This window comes from Rana temporaria, chromosome 1 (assembly GCF_905171775.1).
Source record: "Rana temporaria chromosome 1, aRanTem1.1, whole genome shotgun sequence".
Classification (NCBI taxonomy): Eukaryota; Metazoa; Chordata; class Amphibia; order Anura; family Ranidae; genus Rana; species Rana temporaria.
This window is the reverse complement of record NC_053489.1, coordinates 49,494,677-49,514,123: the sequence shown is the minus strand read 5'-3', so window position 1 is coordinate 49,514,123 and position 19,447 is coordinate 49,494,677. Positions and strand designations below refer to the sequence as shown.

The 19,447-nt window shown below is 43.5% G+C and overlaps 1 protein-coding gene across 4 annotated transcripts in view; it reads right to left on the bottom strand.

The window, feature by feature from the left end:
- NEDD4L (NEDD4 like E3 ubiquitin protein ligase) overlaps positions 1-19,447 on the bottom strand; it is a 615,111-nt gene that overhangs the window by 279,931 nt on the left and 315,733 nt on the right. For all 4 annotated transcript variants that reach the window (XM_040337654.1, XM_040337707.1, XM_040337690.1 and 1 more), the window contains 2 exons: positions 17,761-17,799; positions 7,752-7,805 (listed from right to left, as the gene is read on the bottom strand). In XM_040337654.1, the coding sequence (XP_040193588.1) occupies positions 7,752-7,805; positions 17,761-17,799 (93 nt within the window). The remainder of the gene's footprint in view (positions 1-7,751; positions 7,806-17,760; positions 17,800-19,447) is intronic.

Below are 19,447 nucleotides of genomic sequence, written 5' to 3'. Positions count from 1 at the left end.
AGGTGTGATAATCTTCCCTGAAGAGATGAGCAAACATGTGCAATTCGTTTCGTTCCGAATTCGTTTAACGAATTTCGACAGAAAACCTGTTTAACAAAATTTTCTGAATATTCGTAAAAAAATATTCGTAAAGCTGAATATTAAAAAATTCAGAAATTCTAAAATCCGAAAATAAGGACGAAAATTCAAAAGAACAAAAACCCGAAAATAACGAAAATCTGAAATAACCAACTAATAACTACTTAACTATTATTATTAAATTATAGGTATTAAAATGTCTTTTCAAATTTGGCTGTAAAAGTATGCGACTAATACAAATTTATCCAAAGTGACGATTTATCCAAAATAACGAATGCCGCATCTAAACAAATGAATAATAATAAATAACAATAATCATAAAAACGTTTTATTATTATTCTTAATTCATTCTATTTGTTTAGATGCGGCATTCATTATTTTGGATAATTCTTACCTTCAAATAAATTTGTATTTGTTACGTTGACTAACAGACAAATTTAAAAGGAAATTCCAATACCTATAATTTAATAGTTAGTTATTACCGTATTTATCGGCGTATAACACACACAGGTGTATAACACGCACCCCAACTTTAAAAGGGAAGTTTCAGGAAAAAAACTTTCCATAGCCCCCTGCGTATAACACGCAGGCACAGTTTACCCTCTATTTTCAGAGTAAAAAAGTGAGTGTTATACGCCAATAAATACAGTATTTACAATTTTCGTTCTAATTTTCTTTCTTATTTTTGGATTCCCGAATTTTCGAATTTTTAAATTTCCGGATTTCAGAATTGTCAAATTTACGAATTTTCAGATTTACACATTTTTTTCATTTTCAGAATTTACGAATTTCGATCATGACCCAAAAATCGAAAAAAACAAACAAATGAAATGAAAAACAAACAAATTTTTTTCGGCAGTGCACATGTCTAGAGATACGTTTTCAGGGATCGCCTAAAGGCAGCCAGAGAAGGAGATAGCCAGACAGATTGTAGTAGCGAGTTCCAGAGGATGGGAGAGACTCTGGAGAAGTCCTGAAGACGAGCATGGGAGAAGGAGAAAAGGGAGCTTGAGAGGAGCGGAGAGGATGGTTTGGGTGATATTCGGAGACAAGGTTGGTCATGTAGCTCGGGGCAGAAAGTAATCTTGAAAGGAGAGTTCTATGAAAGCTTTGGGATTGTGGGAGGAAAAACTGGAGCACTGCAAGCAAATCCATTGAAGAAGAAGATACAGACTCCATGGAGGGAGCAAGGCAGGAAGGTAGGAATGCTCTCCACTTATCCATCCTGTTAGCCACTATATATATATGCAGCCTGACCTACAAATGTCATCCTACATTGTACACATCACTCTCTAGTCGGCATCTCAGATCAGAGATCAGTGAGATGTTTGGCCACCCATGGTGAAGGAGACCCTACATAGACCCAGCTATTCTGATAGACAGATAAATGACAGACTGTTCTCTTTTGCATCACCCGAGTTGGCTGTGGGTCCCACATACCTGGCAAAAATCCATTCAAAAACATGAATTACCACGACATTCAATCAGAGAGATAATTGTACATTACATCTTTCAGGGTAAACTTTTGAGGGCACATACAGGTGGGGCTTCTTTTGCTGCAATTTTAATGCCCTTCTCAAAAACTGTTTATTCGTTTTTCAAAGAAAGTTATAGATTTATTAGCCTCTCAGGCGTAGTAGAGCGCACACATGACACAGGGGATCAGAACGTTTTCAATCGATTCAAATATCCCTGCCCCCGATACATGTAAAAGGACTTACCTTACAATGTATATATTACCCAAGAACAAAAATGTACTATGTTGACTACCAGTAACTAAATGTAGTGGCTGCATTAGAAAAAAAAAATCCTACCAATAGCACATTTCCTGTCCTAGGGTGACACCGGATTCTAACTTTCCTAAATCTATGGGAAAGCAGTGTTGGCCTAGAAAGGAAGTATTTCTGCTGAACCAGACGAATTTCAACCCATGTATTGCAGGCTTAAAGCGGAGTTCCACTCAAAAGTGGAACTTCCGCTTATCCGTCTCCTTCGCCCCTCTGGCGCCACATTTGGTACCTTTCAGGGGGAGGAGGAACGGGTACCTGTTTTTGAAAAGTACCGTTCCCCACATCTGGGAGACCGGGCCACGGCCCGGCCTCTCTGAAGTTCAGCCCCCTCCTCCTGCCTTCGCCGACCAATAAGAAAGTGCAGCGGCACTTCGCGCAGTAGGGAACCGGCTCTGGAGCCGAAAGGCTTCACTGCCGGGCTCCCTTAACAGGGATGGCGGCGGCTGCACCCGATCCGAAGATCTGGGGGTGCCGACATGGCGGGCTCTCTGGACAGGTAAGTGTCCATATATTTTAAGCTGCAGTATTTATAGCTGCTGACTTAATTTTTTGTGGGGAGGCTGGACCTCCACTTTAAGTTTCCAGTGGCAGGTAGAGACATGAAATATCACTTGATGGAAAGAAGTATCATATGCTAAAATTACCTCTCGCAGTGGACTATTTAATCAGGTCCCTTATTTGAGAATTCCCAGTATTCTCTGTAAGACCCCTTTCACACTGGAGCGGTTTGCAGGCGATACTGCGCTAAAAATAGCGCCTGAAAACCGACCCTAAACAGCCGCTGCTGTGTCTCCAATGTGAAAGCCCCGACAGTAAGAAAAAGAGTACAACTCATAATTGGCTGCACAGACATCTCCAGCAGGAAGACTTTTACAGCATACAGCCCATCAAGAAAGTTACTGATGTTAGATGAGAAGATCTAGCTTGCAAACATTCCAAAGGGGTTTAGCAGGCTTGAGGTAGGGGTTCTGTGCAGGCCACTCAAGTGCCTCCATGACAGTGTGGTCAAACATGGTCTTTATGGATGTGGTGTTTAGTTGGGGTTGAGGTCATGGCCCTATGCAGGCCACCAAGTCCCTTGTGACAAACTGGTCAAACATTGTCTTCATAGACTCGACTCAGGGGCTAAGCCATGCTGGAGCAGAAAAGGGCCTTCCCCAAACTGTTACGACAAAGGTTGGAAGCACATTATTGTATATCTATGATGTCTTAGTAAGCTGTAGCATTAACAGTATTCTTCACTGGAATAGAAAACCAAACATGTATGAGACTTTATAGGTGCACCTCTCTCTCTGTAATTTAAGACAGGGGTGTCAAACTTCATTTTATCGTGGGCCGCATCAGCATTATGATTGCCCTCAAAAGGGCCGGTTGTATCTGTAAGATTAGATGTCCAGCGCATCCCCTCCCCTTACATTAGATGTCAAGAGCCACCCCACCATCTCCTCCTTACATCAGTGTACCCCCATTTTCCTTATGCTGCTGCTGGGAAGAAGCTGGATGCATTGCTTGAAAACAGAAAGTAGGGGTCTGGAGGAGGACCAGAGGAGGGCTGGAGCTCTCCTGCAGCAGAGGTGCGAGGGCCACATGAAATGGCCTGCATTCAGCCTATGGGGCATGGGTGTGCGCAGCCTATTGCATTAGGGTGCGCACTTCAAAGTTCCAACACATATGCATTTGTGACATTAACCGGCCTCTTCCCCATTAATCATCCTAAAACAATGGGGGGGGGGGGGCAGGGGAGCACACAGGGGGATCTGGGCAGCAGAAAGAAGAGGAACGGGGACATATATAGGGTGGCATATATTGGTACCGATCCCCTGTATTTTCCTCTTGTGGCAGCTGAATGTCGGCGAGAGGGAGAGGAGGAGAAGCCTAGTTTTTGCTGCTGCAGAAGGAAATACAGATCGGTTCCACTAATTTCTACCCCTGCTGCCTATCCTGTCCAGGTTCTGGGGGTCCGCACGTAAGGATCGTTGCTTACCTGTCACCTGCCCGCGATTGACGGCTTACCAACTCCAGGATTAGGGTGTGCCCAGGCACACCTGGCACACCCCTTGCACACACCTATGCCACGGGCCTTGTGTTTGACACCTGTGATTTAAGGGATGTTGGTGTCTCAGTACCCATCACTGAAAACACTTGAAATCAATAATGTGGAGGGTGCCCACATGCTTTTAGCAATTGAGTCCTGGGGATGGTCAGGTGTTCATAACTTTTGGTCAGAAAGTATAATTTGAACAGACCTCCTAGTTCCAACAAGGACCCCTACTTAAACGGTAAACCATCAATACAGCAAGCACTGTTCTTCCATTTCTGTGGTATTACATGAGTTTGATATAATCCTCAAGGGAAGATATAGCATGCTACCTGCCGTCCCTCTGCCCCCTGGGTCCAAGTCTTTCCAGCTTCCCTCCTTATTTGGGGAGAAACAATGTCCACATATAGATTATCACACTGTCAGTTATCTTCTCCATGTCACAGCGCTAAATAGATGACAGCTGCATGAGATAACCTCTGACCCAGGAAACATTTCTGCACCGATAGCCTCTACCTTATGGGAACAGCTTACAGACACTATGTGTTCTGAATGAATCATCATCCAAGTCACTTTGAAGACGCAGAATCACAATTCTTCCTAAGAAATAGCAACCCCTAGCAAAGCACAATCCCCCCCAAAAAAATAAGGATATCTATATATATTTGTAGTCGATAAGTTCCAAACGGCAACACAATTAAAAGATCAGATTGAAGTCTTTTATTTTCACCACACCATGGAAGACTATGATACTGTCATAAGTGATGATTTATTCAATGAGCTAAAAAAAAAATGGGGAAGGAAGTACCGCTCCAGTTGGGTATGTGGAAATGAAACTCTCCTCAGGATAGAAGCAACAGGTGCAGGCTAAGCATATAGCAATTAAGGGAAAGTTCTGGACAGCCACACTCCAAAAAAATGCCTTTATTGTATGCTTAGAAGATGTAAATGTTTGAACGTCTATAGCTGGGCAACTGACGCGTTTCACTTTCAACAGTGCTTAATCATAGCTATAATAAAGCACTGTTGAAAGTTTGAAACGCATCTGATTTTTGTCCTGTACTCTGCTGTGGCTTGTATTTTTTAAATGTTTTTACAATAAAGGCATTTTTTGGAATGCGGCTGTCCAGAACTTTCCCTTACTTAATAGCTAAAAAAAAGTGGTTTGATACAGTCCTTGGTTTATTAGCACCCATATAAAGCCTACACAAACTAATTTCCCTTTTTTCCCCCTCTAATCAGTTCAGCCACCCCAACAAAGAGAAATACGTGTGCATGGAGAAACATGTGACAACGCTGGGCCCAGCACTTTCGCACAGTGGCAATGACTTGTGAGTGAATTGGAGCTCACGCAGGTTTTCCGTTCCTTAAGCCCATGGATTAACGGGGCAGCAGAAGAGTGAAGGAAAGGAAAGTACGTTCTACTGGGGAGCGTTAAAGCAACTCTCCTGTTTACTTTGTTCAGAACAGTTGCACAGCTATAGACGTTCAAACATTTACATATTCTAAGCATTCAAAAAAATGGGTTTTAAAAATAAACTTCAACTGATCTCTGCAGCTGCAGGTACTGTAGAGCAATTTGTCCTCAAGGATCACAACAGAAGCATCGAAGTCCATCAATTCAAATCTTAGCAATCTGCGCTCTCCATTCTTCCTGTGCACCTCCTTTGTGTTTACATTACATATTAGAAAACTGTCAGGCTGACAAGTCACAACTGCAAGGGGGTAGCTGAGCTGCAGAAACTTAAAGTGATTTTGGTGTAGAATTGAGGATGAATGACTTCATGGTGCCTGCAGCTATAGAGGTCAGTGAAAGCAATTTTAAAGGAAGATGTTTACGTGTGAACACAATTTCAATAGCATGCAGAAATGTGCTAACGAATGGTTACGCAAACCTGCATGTTTATGTGCTCTGTACACTATACATTCTGATAGCAATGGTAACAACGTAGAAGCTGGAACCCACCAACTCTCATCTTGTGATCACTGTCATTTGTCCAGCACCACCACAGATGTCACTTGAATGCCAGTGAGGATGGGATCCCTTGACTACATCTCCTGGTGTCCTCTGTGGTCTAAACTTCAACTGATCTCTGCAGCTACTGTAGAGCAATTTGTCCTCAAAGATCACAACACAAGCACTGAAATCAGTCAATTCAAATCTTAGCACCCTCCCCCCTCTTCCTATGCCCCTCTTTTGTGTTTACATTATAAATTAGAAAACTGTCAGGCTCACAAGTCACAACTGCAAGGGGTAGCTGAGCTGCTGAAAATGAAAGTGCTTTTGATGTATAATTGAGAATGAATTACTCCATGGTGCCTGCAGTTATGGAGATCAAATTCAGGAGCATGCAGAAATGTGTTCACAAATGGTAAACCTGCATGTTCATGTGCACTGTACACCATACATTCTGATACCAATAGCAATGGTAACAACGTAGAAGCTGGAGCACACAGACTTCCAACTTGTGATCACTGTCATTTGTCCAGCACCGCCACAAATGTCACTTGCAGGTCAGTGAGGATGAGATCCCTTGACTATATTCTCCTGGTGTCCTCTGTGGGCTATGTTAGTAGATGGTTGGTGGAGTGGTACATTGGCTTAGTGGTTAGCCGTAATGCTTTGCAGCACTGGGATCCTTGGTTTGAATCTCGACCAGGAAACCATCTGTATGGGGTTTGCATGTTCTCCTCATATGTGTGTGGGTTCCCTCTGGGTTTGCATGTTCTTATGTTTGTGTGGGTTCTCTCTGGGTTTGCATGTTCTCCCCATGTTTGTGTGGGATTCCCCTGGCTTTGCATGTTCTCCCCATGTTTGTGTGGGTTTCCCCTGGCTTTGCATGTTCTCCCCATGTTTGTGTGGGTTTCCCCTGGCTTTGCATGTTCTCCCCATGTTTGCGTGGGTTCCCATGTTCTCCCCATGTTTGCTTGGGTTCCCATGTTCTCCCCATGTTTGCTTGGGTTCCCATGTTCTCCCCATGTTTGCTTGGGTTCCCATGTTCTCCCCATGTTTGCTTGGGTTCCCATGTTCTCTCCATGTTTGCTTGGGTTCCCATGTTCTCCCCACGTTTGCTTGGGTTGCCAAGTTTTCCCCACTTTTGCTTGGGTTGCCATGTTCTCCCCATGTTTGCGTGGGTTCCCTCTGGGTAATCCGATTTCCTCCCACACTCCAAAGACATGTAGGTGGGTAAACTGGCTCCTGTCAATATTGGCCCCAGTATGTATTTACACATTGGCTATGCACATTCTGTATCACATTCTACATGCTGAGCCCAAGACGGGCAATTGGAGAGGGTTGAGAAAAGAGCAGGCAACCCAACTCATGAAAAATTGTTAAAGAAGTTCTATGTAAAAAGGCTTTTAAGCATATCCGATATGGTGGCCAAACAGCAGGATCATAGAATAGAATGAGTTTCTGGTATGACTGAAGGTGGGTGGCACAGGGGTAGTGGTGGCGGCAAAAGGATGTGCCTAAAGCATCCTCCTCGTACTTGTTTGCAGAAATGACCATGGACTGTGATGTCACCAAGCACCATTTTAAAGATGTGCAAGACAGATCGACAGACATGAGTTAAGGGCAATTCTAGTATGTCACTAACAGGTAATACATTATTACATAAACCTTTTAAAATACATTTTTAAAAGTGTGATAATAGCGTACACTTTATATTACAACGCTTACATTAACGTAGCAAAATACATTGAAAAACAAAATTTCTTTCAAGCAGTTAAGATTTAGAACGTAAATGTTTTCCTTGGTGTTCAGATTGTGTCCCCCACTTTCTGAATGATTAACTCAATGCAGTAAATCATATAAAACAATAGGCAGGCAGCAATGTACTTACCAATCGATTCTCATCAAACACTTCAAACAGTAGCCTGTGATTAGTTGGATGGACCTGCACAGGGAAACAGCAACTTGTTAAAAGCAAAATAACGTTTCAGTACCTTAAATAAACCCGTCATGAAATAAACAAGGGGGCTGCCATTGCTGCTGGGAGGTTAATTGGCTCCTGTCTAAATTGGCCCTAGTATGTGTAGTTATGAAGGTGAATTAGGGACCTCAGATTGTAAACTCTTTGAGGGTAAGGACTGATGTGAATGTACAATATATATTTTATTATAGGTACTTATATAGTGCCATCAAGTTACGCTTTGCTTTACACACACACACACACACACACACACACATATATATATATATATATATATATATATATACACACACATATATATATATATATATATATATATATATATATATATATATATATATATATATATATATAGGGGCAGATCCACAAAGAAATTACGCCGGCGTATCTATTGATACGCTGGCGTAATTTCAAAATTCCCGCGACGTATCTTTGTTTTGAATCCTCAAAACAAAATACGACGGCATCTCGGCTTGATCCGACAGGCGTATGTCTTCGAACGCCTTCGGATCTTAGATGCAATTTTTCGGCGGCCGCTAGGTGGTGTTTCCATCGTAATCCGCTCTGAGTATGCAAATTAGCTATTTACGGCGATCCACGAACGTACGTCGGCCCGGCGCATTTTTTTTCTGTCGTTTGCGTTAGGCTTTTTCCGGCGTATAATTAAAGCTGCTATATGGTGGCGTACTCAATGTTAAGTATGGCCGTCCTTCCCGCGTACAATTTTGAATTTTTTGCGTTGTTCACGAATAGGAATTTGCGTAGAATGACGTCACAGTCGTAAGCATTGTCTGGTTCCGGTTTAATTTCGAGCATGCGCACTGGGATACCCCCAGGGACGGCGCATGCGCAGTTAAAAAAAAACTTTAATTACGTCGGGTCACGACGTATTAACATAAAACACGCCCCCATCACAGCCATTTGAATTCCACGCCCTTACGCCGCGAGAGATACACTACGCCGCCGTAACTTACGGCGCAAATTCGTTGAGGATTCAAACCAACAAAAAGTAAGTTACAGCGGCGTAGCGCGTCTTAGATACGCTGTGCCCGGCGCAGATGTATGTGGATCTGGCCCAGATACCGTATATACTCGAGTATAAGCTGAGATTTTCAGCACATTTTTTTGTGCCAAAAATGCCCCCCTCGGCTTATACTTGAGTCACCCATATAGCCCCACTCTTCCTCTACAAGTGTGCAAAGTTTGTAGTCCAGGGGACCTATGGCCGAAGAGCACCGATTTTTCAAAGCCGGGCACCCCTACCATAGACTGCCATGTTAAACGGTCATTTCTCTGGTGACTTTGGGGACCCGGTACTGGCCGGTCGTAGGTCCCCTGGTCCCGAAACTTGGCACACATGTAGCCCTATTTCTCCTCTATAAGTGTGCAAAGATGTTTTTCTAGGCAACCTACAGCTGGGGAGCACCGGTTTTTTTAAAGCCGGCCACCCCTTCCATAGAAACTCTGGATAGCCGCACTCCAAAATAACTTAAAATAAAGTAGGTCTTTTATTTTCAAATGCACATGCATTCACCGCAAACAACAGGTACAGAAATGGCCATTTCTGTACCTGTTGTTGGCGGTGAATGCATGTGCATTTGAAAATAAAAGACCTACTTTATTTTAAGTTATTTTGGAGTGCGGCTATCCAGAGTTTTTTCGTCCATGTGCTACAATTAGCATCGCCAGCACCCTGGTGGTTCAACAACCCTTAATGATTTACGAGGCTCACCTGGAGCGGTGAAAGATTTGTCTGCACCCCTTCCATAGACTCCCATGTTAAACGTCAGTCTAGTCATGGGCACAGTGAGGCATGGGCACAGTGAGGCATGGGCACAGTGAGGCATGCAGATCCCATTTTTTTGTGGTAAAATTAGGTGCCTCGGCTTATACTCGGGTATGTATATATATATATATATATATATATATATATATATATATATATATATATATATATATATATATATATATATATACACACACACACACACACGTGTATGTATATGTTGCCGCCACAGCTACAAAATCGCTAGCTGAATTGGGGACATGAACAGAAGGGGGAGATCGGGAGCAGCAGGATCAACCAGGTCTTTTGCAGAATACAGAAAACAAATCTCATAGTGAGTATGAAAAGCATGTAATGCACCATATATTGATAGTTTTTAAGATGTGGGTTTAGTGACACTTTAAAGATGGTTACTGTTTTTGTTAAATGAACAGATGCCAGTCTATACAGAAAAAGACCACAACAAGGGCAGATTGCCAAACAGGTGAGGTCTGCGGGCAGCTAAGCGGATCATCAATTTGCTCACCGCTGCCCAGCGCCAACAGATTGTGTCCGGATAGGAGAATTCTCAGGGCATCTGACGACGCTTTGCCTACACTATGTGGCAACAATTTGCAGCATATGGATTTAGTTCATTTGATTGATACCCTTAGATAGTGTGAATACTTGAGCTGTGGAATGTCAAGAGCTCAACCACAAGTTATGCTTGATGTGGTGGGACCGAGCAGCTCTCGCTCCAAGCTGGAATGAAATGTCACTTTCACATACTTCTCCCGGGCAAACATTTTTCCGGGATGAAAATGAGGATGGAAACGGCAGACCTTTGGGAAACCTTTACAGTGAATTTAGTGGAAGTTTTGCAGCCAGGAACAGAAGGCTGAGCCGGCAGCTGCCCCTCATTAAAAGCAAAGTCTCATATTCACCGGGTGGCGTGGAGAGAGCTATGTGCACCCCCCCACCCGTTGGAAGTACCCACGGCAATACCACGGTAGGAAACGCGTGTAAATATTAGTGTGACCATTAAACAAAAGGTGAGTTAATAAACTGCAAGGCCTTCACGTCAGATACAAGATCACCACCCTGATTGTAAACCTTCAGCAAACTATTTTATATGAACGCGGGTGAGGTGGGAAACAGGTTTTCTTATCCTTGATTAACCTTTAGTCTGAATCTGGACTCAGAAGAGGCACCATAAAAACCAAGCAGGGCGATACAAACTCTGAACAGAAACTCGCTCATTTAATACAGAAAGTCAACCACAGGCTTAAAAGGGACACTAAAGGTTCCCCCCTTTTTTTATAACAAACATGTCATACTTACCATTAATGTGCAGCTCGTTTTGTAGCCCCGATCATCCTCTTCTGGGGTCCCTCGGCGGCTGTCTCGTTTCCTCCCCTCAATAACTAACCCCCTTCATGGGAGCTCTCTCCCATGGGGGTTAGTTGTTGTGGGCGCACTCCCGTGATACCGTCAGCGGCTATAGCCGCCGACTATATATCACTCGGCCCCGGCGCGTCATTGATTTGATTGACAGCAGCGGGAGCTAATGGCTGCGCTGCTATCAATCAACCAATGAATGAGCCGAGAAGCCCGGCCGAGAAGCCAGCACATTCACGGCCCCAGGCTTTTGAGGAATCAGGTAAGTAAATGGGGGCTCCGCTAATCCTCGGATGTTTTTTCACCGTAATGCATAGAATGCATTAAAGTGGATGTAAACCCAAAAATGTTTTTTAATGTCACAACGTAAAGTATAAGATTTCCTATCATCTGTGCCCAGTCTTGCCACACAGAGTTAATCCAGCTCTGAGCAATCCTCTTTTATTGTTCAGTGAAAATTAACAGACTTCCAGATAAAAACCTGTCTAATTTAAAAGTCCGAAAGCCTCTCTCCTTGCTTTGAGTGACAGGTTATTTACATATCTAGCTTGGACATGTTTATCATATGTTATGTTTATCATAATATGAGGTGATCCACAGTTAGGCTTCATTTCCATGGACGTTTTTACAGCCACTTTTCTGAGCTTTTTTTGCAGCTTAAAAACGGCTCTCCATGTTAGTCTATGGCCTCATGCCCACCATGACGTTTTTGAGCTGTAGATGGCTGAGCCGTTTTTAAGCTGCAAAAAAAAAAAAAAACAGGACCAGTGCGTTCTGAAGCTTCAGCCTTAGAGCTGTAAAAACGCCAGACGTTAAAAAACGCTAAAAAACGCGCAAAAAAGGCTACCGCTGCATTTTTGAGCTCCAGCTCAAAAAAAAAAAAAAAAACATGGACAGGCGTTTTTAAGCTGTAAAAAAGGCTAAAAAAAGTGGCTGCAAAAACGTCCATGGAAATGAAGCCTAAAAAGTGAGAAATCCACCCCTCCCCCACATAACACATCCTGGTAATATACAATGACCTGTGATTCACCTCATATTATGATAAACATAACATATGATAAACATGTCCAAGCTAGATATGTAAATAACCTGTCACTCAAAGCAAGGAGAGAGGCTTTCGGAATTTTAATTTAGATAGGGTTTTATCTGGAAGTCTGTTAATTTTCACTGAACAATAAAAGATGATTTCTCAGAGCTGGATTAACTCTGTGTGGCAAGACTGGGCACAGATGATAGAATAATCATATTCTCTACATTGTGACATCAAAAAAAAAAAATTGGGTGTTTACATCCACTTTAAGGTGAAAAAACATGAACCTTTACAACCCTCTTAACCACTTAAGGACCGCCTCCTGCACATATACGTCGGCAGAATGGCACGGCTGGGCACAAGCACGTACATCCTCTAAGTGCCCAGCCGTGGGTCACGGTCCGAAGCTCCGTGACCGCGGGACCCGATCGCCGCTGGAGTCCCAGAGCTGAAGAACGAGGAGAGCTGTGTGTAAACACAGCTTACCCATTCTTCACTGTGGCGCTGTCATTGATCGTGTGTTCCCTGATATAGGGAAGCACGATCAATGACGTCACACGTCCAGCCCCGCCCACCTACAGTTAAAAAAACGTAAAATACGCGGGGTCAAAGCAAATTTAAATAAAACACGCCCCCAACATCCCCATTTGAATTAGGCGGGTTTTCGCCAGCCCACATACGTTACGCCGCTGTAACTTAGGGCGCAAGTTCTTTCTGAATACGAAACTTGCGCCCAAAGTTACGCCGGCCAGACAGATACGCTCAGGTATCTAAATCCGGCCCTATAAATTTTGCGCAAACCAAAAATATTACCAATAATAGGTAGAAGAATACGTATCGGCCTAAACTGAGGGGAAAAAAAAAGTTTTTTTATATATTTTTGGGGGATATTTATTATAGCAAAAAGGAAAAAATATTGCATTTTTTTCAAAATTGTCGCTCTATTTTTGTTTATAGCGCAAAAAATAAAAACCGCAGAGGTGATCAAATACCACTAAAAGAAATCTCTATTTGTGGGGGAAAAAAGGACGCCAATTTTGTTTGGGAGCCACGTCGCACGACCCCGCAATTGTCAGTTAAATCGACGCAGTGCCGAATCGCAAAAACTGGCCAGGTCCTTTACCTGCATTTTGGTCCGGGTTTGGTTTGGTTAGAATAAGTTCACTTTAAAAAATATATATATACACATTTTTATGCAGGTAAACAAAAAAAATGTGTGTTTATTATTATTTTTTGAGCCTGTAAAATGTGTTAAACACAAGGCCCAGGGGGCCAAATCCGGCCTCACCTTGTCTCAGCAGTCAGCAGCAGAGAGGAGGACAGAACTCCTTCTACAGATTCTGCACTTCATTTCCTTCCCTGGTCTCGGTATTCAGCAGACTCCAGCCTTCCTCTGGTCCTTCCCCAGACCCTGCACTTTATGCATCCCATCTCTGCCCCTAGCTTCTTCTTGGCAGGAACACAAGGTAAGGGGGTGCCCTGTGATGTATGGGAGGGTGAGAGACTCTTGACTTTTAATAGTGGGGGCTACAGATGGAACCGGCCCTTTGAGGGTGACCATAATGGTCCTAGATGAAATGGAGTTGGACACCCCTGCTGTAAAGCATTACACCATCGATCAGAAACTCGCTGGTGCCATGCAGGTCTCCTGCAGACCTCTAAGTGTATCTGGACATCCCGTATGGACAAGCAGCCAAGATTTGAACCTTGTAAAATCGGCCTTAGTAACCACTCAGATAATAAGCTGGAGTTAAATGGACAAAGCAGCCTTTTATTAACAAACTCAATAAATAACATATAAAATAACAAATTAAACACAGTATAAAATGGAGCCTCAAGTCCTGGTAGACATCAAGAAAAGAAAGTACCTGGATCCAACTTAAATTAGGCCTCCAGCCACACCACCACCGACTTGGAGACAATAAACTGCAGGTACCACCATCTGATCAACAGAGCCGTACCTCAGATTGGTCCCTACAAAAGTGCCTTTGTGCCCACAGTAACCTACAACCTACCTTGTACCCTGCTGGCTGAATGACAACAAACCAAAACTCACCCCCAACCTAGGTGACCAGACATCCCTGGTTTCCAAGGACAGTCCCTGGATTGAGGACACTATCCCCGAAGCCAGTCTGTCCCTGGATTTGTCCCTTTATTGCAGTGGCATGGAGGGGGGCATCTGGTACTCTCGCCCCAGGTGCAATATTTGGGGGGGGGGGGCGCAAAATCATTACTGTGCCCCTAAGTGTGCTTGGCTGCCCCATCCCCTTCCCAGGGACTCCTGTAGTCCAGCCTATCCCACATGATACCTCTGGTGCAGGTGGCCCATGTGTGTGTGAGAACAGCGGAGGGGCGTTAAAGAGCGTACGGCGGCTATTGGAGAAGCTCTTGGCAGGGGAAACTGAGGAGGGCTGGGTGTCGGGAACCGTACCTGGTGTTGGGGAGAGCCCTGCTCCGATAGATTATCATGGAGGCCATGAAGAAGTGAGAAAAATCAAACGATCTACACTGTTCTTGTGGGGGGTAGGTGTGGGTAGTGCAGGAATCAGGTAGTTTAGTGTAGTGGCCAGTATAGAAATCAGGTAGATCAGTGTAGGAATCAGGTAGGTCAGTGTAGTGGTCAGTATAGAAATCAGGTAATCAGTGTAGGAATCAGGTAGGTCAGTGTAGAAATCAGGTAGGTCAGTGTAGAAATCAGGTAGGTCAGTGTAGAAATCAGGTAGGTCAGTGTAGTGGTCAGTATAGAAATCAGATAGGTCAGTGTAGGAATCAGGTAGGTCAGTATAGAAATCAGGTAGGTCAGTGTAGTGGTCAGTATAGAAATCAGGTAGATCAGTGTAGGAATCAGGTAGGTTGGTGTAGTGGTCAGTGTAGGAATCAGGTAGGTCAGTATAGAAATCAGGTAGGTCAGTATAGAAATCAGGTAGGTCAGTGTAGTGGTCAGTATAGAAATCAGATACGTCAGTGTAGTGGTCAGTATAGAAATCAGGTAGATCAGTGTAGGAATCAGGTAGGTTGGTGTAGTGGTCAGTGTAGGAATCAGGTAGGTCAGTATAGAAATCAGGTAGGTCAGTATAGAAATCAGGTAGGTCAGTGTAGTGGTCAGTATAGAAATCAGATACGTCAGTGTAGTGGTCAGTATAGAAATCAGGTAGATCAGTGTAGGAATCAGGTAGGTCAGTATAGAAATCAGGTAGGTCAGTATAGAAATCAGGTAGGTCAGTATAGAAATCAGGTAGGTCAGTATAGAAATCAGGTAGGTCAGTATAGAAATCAGGTAGGTCAGTATAGAAATCAGGTAGGTCAGTATAGAAATCAGGTAGGTCAGTATAGAAATCAGGTAGGTCAGTATAGAAATCAGGTAGGTCAGTATAGAAATCAGGTAGGTCAGTATAGAAATCAGGTAGGTCAGTATAGTGGTCAGTGTAGGAATCAGGTAGGTCAATGTAGTGGTCAGTATAGAAATCAGGTAGGTCAATGTAGGAATCAGGTAGGTCAGTGTAGGAATCAGGTAGGTCAGTGTAGTGGTCAGTATAGAAATCAGGTAGGTCAGTGTAGAAATCAGGTAGGTCAGTGTAGGAATCAGGTAGGTCAGTGTAGTGGTCAGTATAGAAATCAGGTAGGTCAATGTAGGAATCAGGTAGGTCAGTGTAGTGGTTAGTGCAGTGGTGAGGTAGGTTAGTGCAGTGGTGAGGTAGGTCAGTGTAGGAAGTTGGTCAGTACTACTGTACTAGTGGAAGGGACTCAGGGAGTTCTAAAAGTCTGGCCGGGGTTGCACATTTCTTGCCCTGTCCTGGGTGCTGACAACCCCACACTACACCACTGACTGCATTAATAATTTGAGGAAAATTTGCATATAAAATAGTTTATCATTTGCCAATAAAAAAAATATGTCCCCGGATTTCATTTTAAAAATCTGGTCACCTTACCCCAACCACAAAATAGGGTAAAAGAGAAAACAATGGGGCGGATGGGCGGGAGAGAAGTCCCTACCACACCCTGTTAGAACCCCCCCCCACGGCTCCACCCGTTTCTACCTTGGACACCAATCACATAAATCTCTGCCAACTTATTTTCTTACAAATGGACTCCCATCTCCGAACCCCTTTAACCCCCTTCGTTTTTTGCTTTCCTTTTACTCCGGGTCTCTCTTTTAGGAATTTAATATATTTACAACTTGCTCACCACGAAAATGTGCTACAAGCTAGAGATGTCACAATTTAGCAGGGGGTCCCCCAAGCCATGACAATTCTTTGAAGGGTTCCTCGGTATCACAAAGCTGGTATATTGTGTTCCCATTCCGAATGCCAAAGTCAACATTCTATAAATGAAATAAAGAGAACAGAAGGAAAAGGTGCGGAGATCCCACCAATGTTGGTTGTCCCTGAGATACAACTGAAATATCACTTTGGGATGAACCGACCCTTTAACCACTTAAGGACGGCCTCCTGCACATATACGTCGGCAGAATGCCACGGCTGGGCACATATACGTACAGGTACGTCCTCTTTAAGTGCCCAGCCGTGGGTCGCGGGCGCGCGCCCGCGACCCGGTCCGAAGCTCTGTGACCGCATCCGCGGGACCCGATCACCGCTGGAGTCCCGCGATCGGTCCCCGGAGCTGAAGTACGGGGAGAGATGTGTGTAAACACAGCTTCCCCGTTCTTCACTGTGGCGCCGTCATTGATCGTGTGATCCCTTTTATAGGGGGACACAATCGATGAAGTCACACCTACAGCCACACCCCGCTACAGTTAGAAACACAAATGAGGTCACACATAACCCCTTCAGCGCCCCCTTGTGGTTAACTCCCAAACAGCAATTGTCATTTTCACAGTAAACAATGCATTTTTAGCTGTGAAAATGACAATGGTCCCAAAGATGAGTCAAAATTGTCCGAAGTGTCCGCCATAATGTGGCAGTTACGAAAAAAATTGCTGATCGCCGCCATTAGTAGTAAAAAAAAAATGTTTTATAAAATGCAATTAAACTATCCCCTATTTTGTAAACGCTATAAATTTTGCGCAAACCAATCGATAAACACTTATTGTGATTTTTTTTTACCAAAAATAGGTAAAATCGGCCTAAACTGAGGAAAAAAATTTTTTTTTTATATATTTTTGGGGGATATTTATTATAGCAAAAGGTAAAAAATATTGCATTTTTTTCAAAATTGTCGCTCTATTTTTGTTTATAGCGCAAAAAATAAAAAACAAAGAGGTGATTAAATACCACCAAAAGAAAGCTCTATTTGTGGGAAAAAAAGGAAGCCAATTTTGTTTGGAAGCCACGTCACACGACCGCGCAATTGTCAGTTAAAGCGACGCAGTGCCGAATCACAAAAACTGGCCAGGTCCTTTACCTGCCTTAAAGTCCGGGGCTTAAGTGGTTAAACTGGTTCTGAATCTCTCTTTAATATATACTGCCCCATAATCTGCTATTTGTGGAGATCTACTACCTATATCCCCGCAGGCCCAGGCCCGAGCCTTATCCTGCAATGCACTCGCCTCTTATCCAGCGCTTTGCAGAAGGGAGATTAAGCCTGTCTGCTAAGCCAATTGAAGTTCTATAAAAAGACTTAATGGACAAAACACAGTGGAAAAATAACCCCGGCCTCTTCATTCCATTCTCACCCTCATCCAGACCGTTCTACAGGAAGCGTACATGGAGAGAGAAGATAGCCTGTAACTAGGCACAATAATAGCAGGAAAAATAGAAAGTACTCACTCGGAAAAAGAACTCCTCATTCCATTTTGGATTCAACGTCTGCAAAACAGAGAAAGGCTCATTAATGCATCAAGTAAAGGATTTTTACAAATAAGAATAAGAATTATTTTTTTACTAGTTTCAAAGTCTCTTCTAAATGTACCATAGGCATGCGCACAGGGTGTGCCAGGTGTGCCTGGGCACACCCTAATCATCCCACATGGGGAAGATTTGTTTAGATTTGTTTAGAGCCCTGATATTTCAACAAAGCCCCCTTAGGGTCCTTTCAGACGTCCTTTCAGTTTGTCCTGTCCACTCCGTCGGCTCAGCGGGGATCCCCGCTGAGCTCTTGGCGGATAGGGCGGTCCCCGCACACAGTGCAGGGACCGCCCTATCTCAGCTCCGCTCTGCCCTATGGGGAACCGGATGCAGACGGACCGTCTGTCCGTCTGCATCAGTTCCGTTCCGCCGGACGGAAGAAAAATAGGGTTTTCTTCCGTCCGAAAACCGGATCCCGACGGACGCGGACGCTAGCGGATGCTCCATCCGCTAACGGACGCGTTCCCATAGGGATTCATTACAAGTCCATTAACGGACTTGTAATGAACGGACAGGCGGAACGGACATGTGAAAGGGGCCTAACGGGTTTTCTAAAAAAAAAAAAATATATAGAAATAAAAAATAAATATATAAAAAAATATATATACTGACACTGTCCATTGCTCTACTGACACTGTTCGTATACATACACATGCACACACACGCATGTGTGTTGCGCTTTGGGGTGCATACCCTAATGCCATAGGCTGCGCACACCTATGAAATGTACCCCTTGAGTTACTGGTGGTCTCTCACATTCAACTGATCTTTCATAGGGGTCTACTGGAGGGAGCAATATATTAATAAAAATATATATATATATATATAAAAAAGAAATAAAAAAATATATATATAAAAAAAAAAGGGGGGGTTGCCATCTGGGGTCCTGTGGGCCTCCGGACCCCTGGGAACCTCCGGACCCCTAAAAAAAAGGGGGGTTGCCATCCGGGCCCCTGGGGACCTCCGGGCCCCTTACAGGTGTACTGCCTGTACCCCCCTGATGGCGGCCCTGCCCCCAAATATTATATATTTTTGGTTTTTAGCAGAGACCCTAGAGAATAAAATGGCGATTGTCGCAATCCTTTATGTCACACATTATTTGCCCAGCATTTTTTCAAATGCATTTTTTTGGGGGGGGAAAAATACACTTTAATGAATAAAATGCTGAGTAAATATCTTTATAGGCAATGCATTAAAAATTTCTACAGGTTACCAGTTTAGAGTTACAGAGAAGTTCTAGTGCCAGATTAATTGCTGTAGCTCTGATGTTCATGGTGTATACCTCACATGTGTGGTTTGAACACCGTTTACCTATGTGGGTGTGACCTACATATATGTTCACCACTGTGATCAAGCACAGAGAGATGGCGGCGCTTTAGGAAAAAAATCTATTATTCATTACCTTTTTTTATTTTAACTTTTTTTTTTTTTTTTTTTTTTTTTAAAGCGAAAATCACTTTTATTCCTATCACAAGGGATGTAAACATCTCTTGTGATAGAAATAAGCAGTGACAGGTCCTCTTTATGGAGAGATCTGGGGTCAATAAGTTCCCAAATCTCTCTTCTACAATCTAAAGCATTAGATCAAAAAATAAAAATAGATCTAGTG